This window comes from Adiantum capillus-veneris, chromosome 24 (assembly GCF_014529385.1).
Source record: "Adiantum capillus-veneris isolate H3 chromosome 24, ASM1452938v2, whole genome shotgun sequence".
In the NCBI taxonomy this organism is placed as follows: domain Eukaryota; kingdom Viridiplantae; phylum Streptophyta; class Polypodiopsida; order Polypodiales; family Pteridaceae; genus Adiantum; species Adiantum capillus-veneris.
In genome coordinates, this window is record NC_140954.1 from 10,646,773 (window position 1) to 10,657,162 (window position 10,390).

General features: G+C 41.4%; 1 protein-coding gene across 2 annotated transcripts; it reads left to right on the top strand.

Moving 5' to 3' along the window:
* The first annotated feature begins 576 nt into the window (after positions 1-576).
* LOC147425934 (uncharacterized) lies at positions 577-2,344 on the top strand. 2 transcript variants are annotated; one of them, XM_086498861.1, is made up of 2 exons: positions 577-1,136; positions 2,218-2,344. In XM_086498861.1, the coding sequence occupies exons 1-2, from the start codon at positions 661-663 to the stop codon at positions 2,327-2,329; spliced, it is 588 nt and encodes a 195-aa protein (XP_086354987.1). In that variant the 5' UTR covers positions 577-660; the 3' UTR covers positions 2,330-2,344. The 2 variants fall into 2 exon arrangements, with proteins under 2 accessions (XP_086354987.1, XP_086354988.1); XM_086498862.1 differs by lacking the exon at positions 2,218-2,344 and having other exon boundaries at positions 584-1,170.
* Positions 2,345-10,390: the final 8,046 nt, after the last annotated feature.

The following is a 10,390-nucleotide window of genomic DNA, read 5'->3' on the forward strand; positions in this document are numbered from 1 at the left end:
AATTTTCCAAAATTCCCAAAATACCCTTGGTTGTGAGAGTAAATTTCTCAAAAAATAATTTTTTTGGTACATCTTCACAAGAGGAGTGATTGTCTATCGTACAAGATGCTAAAACTACAATCTGAGTTAATTACGTAGTTTTTGGAGATGAATTGTTCCATTATTTTTAGACATAAATTTTTTTCTGAGATGGTAATTGGTGACAAATTACATGCTGATCACTCAAAAACGAATCTCAATTATCACATACGAATGAAGATTAGAAAATCTTGAACAATCCAACCAAAATAGATACAAGGGTATTTTGGGAATTTTTGAAATTTGAGGGGTATTTTGGGAATTTCCTCAAATTAGAGGGGTATTTTGCTAATTTTCCCTTTTGGTAATTTGCCCATTATTGTTTTGAAGAGCGAAGCCTATGTATCTTCTGTGAGAGGGGTCGTTGCTTAAAAATAGTATTACTTTTTGTCGCACTGGGACAACTTGGGTACTAGCCTACTGGCTTTTGGTGCAGTGGTCCTACAATGGTTGAAGTCACTTTCTCTGCCCGCCCACTCGCCCCGCAACGGCGGGCTCCTGTTCTACTATATCACTCACCTTCCTTTGCTGTTACTTTCCCGTCATTCGCAGTCCCCCTTTAAGGAAACTCTTTTCCCAGCTATGGCGCCTAGAAAGAAGGCGGGCACAGGCTGCGGCTTCTTAAGGGCGTGCTTGGGGATGGGTGGCAGCTTGCACTTGCAGCGTCAGCTCAGCAGCGCTGGCTATGGCAGGTTGAGCTCGGCTGTAGAGGAGGAGGCTGTGTTTTCCGGACAAGCTCTAGCGGCGGCGCCCACATTGCAGCTAGGATCGGCTAGTAGAGATGAGAAAGCGCCTGTGAGACAATCGATATGGAGAAGGCGGCCTGGAGCAGCCTACAATATCTGTGGAGTGCAGGAAATCAAGGAAGCGTGGAAACAGGCTCTTCAGGCGGCCAAGAAGGGCGCCCCTCATTTCAATGAGCTATTGGTGGGCAATAAGCTTTTGATGCAGATCGCCCCTGCCGCCTTCTTGTCTCTCTCTAGCTCCCACCCTTCATCTGTTCTGAGGCCCTCCGCTGGCTTAATCACTCGGCCCTCTACTGTACAGCGGCACTCATTGTAAGCAATAATGCACTACATTATATTTGTGCTATTGGATTGCGTCCCCCGTGTGTGTGCGTGCGTGTGTGTGTGTGTGTGTGTGTGTGTGTGTGTGTGTGTGTGTGTGAGAGAGAGAGAGAGAGAGAGAGAGAGAGAGATGCCCTTAAACACAGGAAGCAGTGCTTGCAAAACATATGGTTGAGTGTATCTTTGACCAGCTAAAATTGCATCGTGTCAAGAGTGGAGAGAATGGTTTTGCACGATGAAGTTTAACAGAAAAAATTCATGCACCAACAAAAACCTATCCACATTTTTTATGACCATATTTTTCAATTTTTGTAGGATTGTAAAACTCAGTATGAGCTGAGAGGAATCCTTGTGCCCATAATTAACGATCTTTCTCTCAACATGCACTATCCTTGTCATAATGTCGCTTCCATACCTACAACCACCATACCCCTGTTTTCTTACATGTATTAATTTCACAAATTTATTTTCATTGATCTACTTTTGAAATGAAATTTACTCGGTTTGCATCCACCCTTGGCTGCATCATGTAATGTTTATCACATGCTTGTGGTTTTCAGGGTTGTGTTGTATGTGAGGTATATGCCAAATCAAGAGAATAGAGGTACTAGGCCAATCTATCTCGATTCTAAGTTGACCCAATATTGATAGGTGGAAGCATGGTAGGGTAATACTCTTTTGTTTGATAATGATGTGATCCAATTTGGTGTTGGTGTTTTTACGAATTCAACCAACATACTACACTATGATGTGTAGGAAGTGTAAGTTGCTTGGCTGAGAAGTCACTACAAGAGATCACCTAAATTACTGGTGTTAGTGGTGGGCGTTAATATATGTGTAGGTAATTCTGGAGGGGGAACAATTTTTTTTAAAAAAAAATTAAACTCTTGACGTCTAATTAGACGCTTATTTCGATGCCTGTTTGGACAAGTATTTCAATGCGTATCCCGATACATATACTGATGGAACCTGAAAAAACAGAACCCGCGGGTTCTTCTTGCATATTTTTGTATCAATTTCATCTCCTCCCTTGCTCTCCTCCTCCTCACTTGCTGCAGATCTGGTGCTGCAGATTTGGGCTTGAGAGACTCGACATCTCCACCTACACACTCCCCCCCATCAACAAGGTACGGTTCTTTTCAAGATTCGTAGTAGGTTTCTTCACTTTTGTGTGTGTAACATAGTGTCTGTGTTTTTTTTGCAAGTTTGGCGACATTTCTTCAAGTGCTTCTTGCTCAAATAGATCACTTGTGAGTGCTCTATCATTTTCTTCTATTACATACACATGCACACACACGTGCACATAAACATGCACACAAATAAACAAAAATGCACATTAATCACTACAAGAGGTTCTTCACACTTGTGACAGCTGTAGCGATGAAAATATACGGGGATATTTTTTCCTCTAGTGTCACTATAAGCGTCGCTATATAGACGTCACAAAGAGTATGTCGCTATATAGCGTCTCATATAGTGACTTTGCAGTTTCCATTTTAGCGATGCATTACCGATGCCCGAGAATAAATTTTTTTGTTGACAGGGCATTCATTATCCTACCACCCCATCAACCATATTGAACATAAAGTTTCCAAAATAAATATGCAAAACTGACAAAAGTATATCGACGAAAGTGAATTGATAAAAGTAATACACTGACAAAATTATACACATCATAGGTAAAATCACTTGATTGTTAAGCTTTGACCAAAGTGTATTAGTTACAACACAATTGTCATTATTGAAAAAATACATCGTTGATCAATAGTTACAAAATTGACGTACACACGTCATCTCCTTATGCATGTTATGAGAAAAAAAAACTAGTGCTATCTGGCTACGGCTAGATTGACGTCGATTAATTTAACGTCTCATCGCATTCCAACGACGTATTTATCGAATTCTGCAGAAAAAAACAATAAGACTTTTTATACGTATAAATATATAATTACAAATAATCTAATTTTTAGTTTATTTTTAAAATAAAACAAATGTAAGAAAGTAAAGTTAAATACTAACAAAGCTGGAGAGAGAACTCAAAATGTCCATAAGAGCATTTAAGCCCTTTTTGTCCGCATACTCGTGTTCATACGGTGTGGGGTCACGTCTAGTCTCATCGATCACTGTTCAAAACATACAAATAATATATTATGTTAGAATTTAAAAGTATTCATCACTACCAAACCTAAAGAGCGATACAAAAACACTTACAAAGTCGACCTCAAATGATGCCCATCCACCGCTCCCCAAGTGGTGCGAGCTCCCTGCCTCTACTCGCGCTCTGGCTGTCTCCTTCTGTTGCTTCCACTTGTTAGGATTCTCGAGTGCTACTCGCTTTGCATTTTTTCAATCTTCTTTGGTAGCAATCTGGCATGTTCCACCCGTGATTTATTGATTTCTGTACTTCAAAGCACTTGTGCTTGCAGTACTTGTGCATCCGCACCTTCATGGAGACTTCATTGAAGCGCTCATCCCGATTTGACACGGAAAACTCATCATGCAACATGCTGATGACTTTGTCTTTTAATTCATTTGGCACTTCACTCTAGGTTTTTAGTATGTAGTGTCCAAACACCAAAGAGCAAAGGCCACACATGTATGAGATCACCTTCTTGCCATCGTCATCGAAGATGATGTTGTTGTTGATGTCGATCGAGTAAGCCCTCTCGCCTGTGACGCGTGAACCAGGTAGGCATCTCGACATGGGTCTCGAGTGGCATCCCATGAGGGACAGACTCAAGAGAGGTGGACAAATCACGATGTGAGGTAATGTGCTTTGTAGCACCCCTGTCAAAATACCACACATGTGAATCTGCAGCAACTCTCATGCATGCATCATGGACAATAGGATTACAGATACACTATGCACTAAAAGCCCATTCTGCATCAACATCAGCATCACAATCTCCTTTCATAGAAGACTCAACAATAGCTGTATTTGTTGTGGAACTAGCATTTGCAGTGGAACCAACCTCTTTCTTCTTAGCCTCTTTGGCCTTCAACTTAGGACATTTCTTGATCAAGTGATCATTAGCTTTACAATAATGGCAATGCATCTTCTTTTTGCCCTTCTCACCAGAATTTTCAGACGAATTGTTGCCAGCAGAAGCATTAGGAACGTGTGATTTTCCACTCGCAAAAGAACCATAAGAAGTGGCTGCATTGATGTTTTCACCCTTTCTTTGAGCAACAATAAAAGCTTGTTAAACTGCACGCTGTCTAGTTCTATTTTTTTGGAAAGTGTATCTTAGAACAGCAATGTGCATAATACATCAGACTTGACAACTTCAGGATTTCCTTGGGTCATAAGTCTCCAAGTACTAGCAAAAGGCTGATAAGAATCTGGTAAGGCATCAAGAATGTCAGTCTGCACAAGGGAGTTGTCTCATTAGGAAAGAAATGGACTCATTTTCGGGCCTTTTAGCTCTAGTGGACAAGGGAGCTGTCTCATTAGGAAAGAAATAGACTCATTTTCGGGCCTTTTAGCTCTAGTGAGAGAATGCTTCTTAGCCAATAGAAGGAACGCTAACGTTACGTTGAACAAACATTTTTTTCTCATTTTGAAAATGTTTAGGAAACCCATTTCAGTGAAATTGTCACTATCATAAGAAAAGTAAGGCGCTTGATAATGACATTTTGCAGAAGCACCGAACGCCTTTTTATGACCTGCTGTTGCTATCCTATAAAGTGAACTACTTGTACTTGTGCATCTCGCACAAGTATCAATCACCTTTTTATGAAGTACTTGCAATTTAAATTCAAATAGATCGTACTTGATAGTGATTGATAGGTACTATTTAAGACTATGAAGGAGTCATAACCAAGTGAATAGAGACCCTTAAGGGGTCTTTGAGATCTCTATTTTCTTGGTTCTGACCTCATGAGGCCCTAGATTTAAGATATAGCATTTTTTAAGCCCACGGATGCATTCGAAACGTCCAAAAACCTTAGGATATCTCTTTAAAATGCCGAAATCTGACATCTCTAGCTCAACATATAGCAGTTTTAAGCCTAATGCCTCATGAGATCAATACCAAGCAATAGAGACCCTTGAGGGTCTCGAGGGTCTCAAGGGCCTCTATTCGCTTGGTACTAACCTTATGAGGCATTATGCTTTAAAATGCTATATCTTGAGCTAGAGACGTCAGATTTCAGCGTTTTAAAGAGCTATCTTAAGGTTTTTGGACGTTTCGGATGCATCCGTGGTATTATTTCTGTATATTGAAAACAACTCTTATGTGTTTTCTCTCATCACACATCACATCACTCATTAAGATTCACAGACATGGATTTTTGTGTACACTTAAGTTGGGCTCTCGAAAATCATTTTGTACGAGCATACATTTAAGTGATTGAGCAAACTTTTACGTATGTACTATGAGAAATAGAATTTCAAAAAAAAACTTTTACATTTTTCATAATTACCTCTCTCTATGCTGAGTTGGCGTTTCTTACGGGGCCAAAAATTGAGTCCAAGTTTCTCCTAATGGAAATGACCTCACCTGTAGAAATAAGTTGCTCATTGATATCCTTGATACCATCACAAGGAAAATGTCCATATCATCTTCCTCATGCATAATCTTCGCCTCCAGCTCTTTACGCAACAATGCAATTTTTGCCTCATTGCGGCTTGCATAAAGACCAACTAGAATATCCCAAGCCTATTTTGCAGATTTTGCTGAAAGAATGTGAGGAGTAATGCTGCATTTCAAAAACAACACAGTCAACGCATGAGTCTGCGCATCCTGTACATCCCAACGAGCTTGTTCTATTGTAGGCAAAACAACTATAACAACAGAAATCCTTGCAGCAAGGCCTACAACATACTCAACATCGCCTACATCCTCAAAACCAGAATGTACATCAATGCCTTGCAAAATATTCCAGATGCCCTTTGACACAAGAACATGTCGTATCATGTAAGCCCACATAGGGTAATTGTCCCCATCCAATCTGTCCTCAATAGCAAACATCTTGAACACATCTATGTTGTTGTCAGCCATGGTAAATGTTGCACCTGATGTGAAAACTGCCCATAAAGAGGAGAAGCAAAGCGGGAACAACATGTGCTATATAAGCACAAACCGTAGAAGACTGTAAGGGACCTGTTATGCAAAAAATGACACTGACAAAAATTTTGCACAAAATGACAAAATAGAAACGGAGACCGAAATGAGCCCGAATAAAAAATCTGAACATACTAGGATCTACAAGCTCTCCTTAAATTTTTGTCAACCTGTGAACTCTTGCCAAAGCTCACTAAAATCGGAGAAAATGAACAGGCGTATGCTGGAGCCGCTGGCGACTAAGCCCGAGAGGATGCAACCTGCTCTGATACCAATTGTTGGAATTAGGGTTGCAGGAAAACGCACACATCTTGGAGAAGATGAAGGAATCTCAAGGCACACAATAGACAATGTATTACTTAGTGTGCAATGGAAAGATCAATAGCCCTAGAATGAATGGGAGTATATACAATGCACGGGGAAAAAACCCTCCTAAAGAGGGAAAAAAATGCCTCGGCGGTCCTAAACGTGTTCACACACATCACTACCACATGTATAAGGTAATACTCGTGCTCCACCATACAATGGTGTATCGGCCTCACTTTTCATGTCATCATAGATAAGCCTTCCTACATCTATGATCATTTCCATCATTTCATCAATCTCGGGCCCAAACATAGCCTTGTTGGGAATATGCTGTGCATGATCACCCTCCGAGCTGTCAGAGGCTGTATCTTGTGGCCTCATGTATGCTACTTGAATAAAGTGCCTGCGAACACGTCTATTGGGTTGTAAGATTGTTGCATGTTTGCCAGCGTGAGAGTCCAATGAGTTGTAATTGGCAAGAACTCGATCTACAATAGATGGGACAAACTCGCCACGCGAACATGCTGAATGTTTGTTTTGATTACAAGGACATAAGATCCTTATTGCGAGATAGGCGTTTCGGTTGGATGGCCTCGCATCGTCTCACTATTCATAATGAATGTAAAAACCTTGAACCCCGAACATGAATTTAATCTTCTCTTACTATCCTTTGTCTCTTATCTCTCTCTCCCTTAATCTCCCTTGCAATCAAGAAACCATAGATCGCACTGTAAACTACCTCAAATTCTCTAGCCATGTACGATCCCCGCACACCTCGTTCTAAAGATGTACTTGAAGCCGTTGTGAGTGGGATGGAAACACACACAACACCTCTATAATGACCCAACACACACTCTTGGGATGATACACACACACATTATGGGGCACCACTCGGCTTACACAACCAGCCTGGCCGAGACAGGAAACACAGAGATAGAGTGAGAAGAGAGAGATTTCCCACTTGCCCACTCAACACTCACACATACACACTCACACACACACTCTCAATTCAGCTCAAAGGAGGCAAATTACTTTTGTTTAGACTCAATGAAGCTCAGCCCAACACCAATGGGGCAAATAGTTTACACAGTATTGAGGAAATACACCAGATACAACCACAAAGTCCGGAGAAGATTACACAGAAAAATAGCAGAAAATATGTGAGTAATTTGGCAAAATGGACAGCGCCATTGCGTCCGGAACGCCCAAAAACTCCACCCTACAATGTCACAGTGCTCAAATCCGACCTCGGATGAGCAGTTTAGGGCCAAAAAATGCTCCAAAAACAGCATAAACACACTTGCGGCTATTCCTCCTCTCTTCTCCAAGTTTTTTATGGTCTTCTCTCAGTTTTTTCAGTTCCCACACTTAGATTTATTAGTTGGGCACCCGTGGCCTTTTAGATGACCTCAAACGGACCCCGAACAGGCCAAAAACTGACCTCGCAGTGCATAGTTGTCACCTTTTTGCATCATCCGCACACCTGGCACTCAGTTTTTCCAAATAATGCATCCCGCAACCACATGAAGTGGCCCCAAAAATTGGTCCTCATGATGACCTTTCTGCATAAGTATCACAAGAAAACACTCACGTCGTGTCCATACTTCTCCGCGTGCAAGTATTGACCCCGTTCGACATCCTGATGCCACTCGATGCCATCTGACGCACCTGGTTACCTCATGTCGTCGGCCCGCGGATAGCTTCCTCGAGAAGTTTTACGCACTACCAACTCCTCCTTATTGCAAAAAAAACACAGTGGTACTGGTAATAGTGAAAATCGATGCACTATGTACATGCTGTCCTACCTGTACACATGTGGGCCCCACATAACCACCTGGCTCTGAAAAATGGGCAATTCTTTATTTGATGCACCATGCATGTATATGTACATATGCGCAATCCCTTGCTCCAAAAAACTCCTGACATAATTTGCCCATCCCCTAGCCTGCTAGATCATTCATGATCAGCAGCAACAAAGAAAGATATGTGACTCGCCGCATCACAGGTCTGCTCATCCCTCACCAACACTGCTTGCACTACAAGAGGCTATTCATATTAGCGACGCTCACATAGCGACGCTCAAAAAAAAAATCCCGGCGTCGCTACGAGCGTCGCTATAAGCGTCTCTATGAGCGTCGCAAATTTACAAAGAAATTTGCGACGCTCATAGCAACGCTTATAGCAACGCTCATAGCGACGCTTATAGCAACGCTCATAGCGACGCTTATAGCAACGCTCATAGCGACGCCGGCTGGGGTAAAAAAATAACCGAGCGCGCCCAAAAACTCAGATCTCAGATCTGAGTTTTTCGGCGCCCTCAAGCAAGGAGCAGGTAACGCTCTCCCTCACTCTCTCTCTCTCTCTCTCTCTCTCTCTCTCTCTTTCTTTTTCTTCTCCACACACACACACACACACACACACACACACACACACACACACACGAGGAGAGGAAGGAGAGCCAGGTATGCTCCTTCCCTCTCCTCATTCTCATGTTCCCTTCCCCTCTTTCTCTCTCCCTCTCTCTCTCTCTCTCACACACACATACACACACACACATAGTGTTTTTGAGAGAGAGAGAGAGAGAGAGAGAGAGAGAGAGAGTACAAACAAAAACACTCTCTCTTTCTCTCTCAATGTGTGTGCGTTTTTTTGGATCGTATGCATGTTTTCTCTCTCTTTTCCTCTCTCAATGTGTGCGTTTTTTGTTTATGCACGTTCTCTCTCTCTTTTCCTCTCTCAATGCGTGCGTTTTTTGTTTATGCATGCTCTCTCTCTCTTTTTCTCTCTCAATGTGTGTGTGCATTCTTTGTTTATGTATGTGTGTGTGCGTTTTTGTTTTTGTTTGTACTCTCTCTCTCTCTCTCCCTCTCTCTCTCTCTCTCACACACACATACACACACACACATAGTGTTTTTGAGAGAGAGAGAGAGAGAGAGAGAGAGAGAGAGTACAAACAAAAACAAAAACGCACACACACATACATAAACAAAGAATGCACACACACATTGAGAGAGAAAAAGAGAGAGAGAGCATGCATAAACAAAAAACGCACGCATTGAGAGAGGAAAAGAGAGAGAGAACGTGCATAAACAAAAAACGCACACATTGAGAGAGGAAAAGAGAGAGAAAACATGCATACGATCCAAAAAAACGCACACACATTGAGAGAGAAAGAGAGAGAAACTAATTTAACGTCGTAGGAAACTAATTAAAATTAAAAGACCTAAAGATCTAGCCGACGAGGAGTTGAACTCAAGACCTATTATTCAAGAGGGAAATCGCATAATCAATCTATCATACTTGGCATGGGTGATAGAAAGGTTATACCATTTATCTCTTTTTATTGGCACACACATCCACACACGCGCACACACACAAGAAGAAGAGAGTTATAACGTCGTAGGAAACTATCTTAAAAGACGTTAAAGATTAGGTTATATGTAGACTTACATTAAATTAGATTTAGGTTTATTTTTAACTAGATTTACGTTTATTTAAGCTAGATTTAGATTTACGTTATATTAGATTAGATTTAGGTCTCCATAGACTGCGATGCCTGCATGAAGCGGGTGAAGAAAGCCCTCAATGGAATATAGGGTATTGTTGCCTTCACTCATGGTGGGCTCCATCGATCCAAAAGTACTGGTGAAATGTCTTCAGAAGATAGGGAAGAAGGTGGATCTTCAGGGCGGCAAGAGTCACTACATCCCCGACACAATGACTATCTAGACAACCTCTAGTCATTAGACTTACGTTAAATTAGATTTAGCTTTATTTTTAGTTAGATTTACGTTTATTTACGTTAGATTGAGTCCACGCAAGAATTACTTACGGTTTAGGATTTAGAGTTAGACGAACACTGAAAAGATCTAC

Bases quoted from the DNA above. Each gene is read 5' to 3' on its own strand.
- LOC147425934 (XM_086498861.1), top strand. From the start codon at position 661: ATGGCGCCTAGAAAGAAGGCGGGCACAGGCTGCGGCTTCTTAAGGGCG. The intron at 1,137-2,217 runs GTAAGCAATAAT...CTGGTGCTGCAG, and splicing joins ACTGTACAGCGGCACTCATT to ATTTGGGCTTGAGAGACTCG.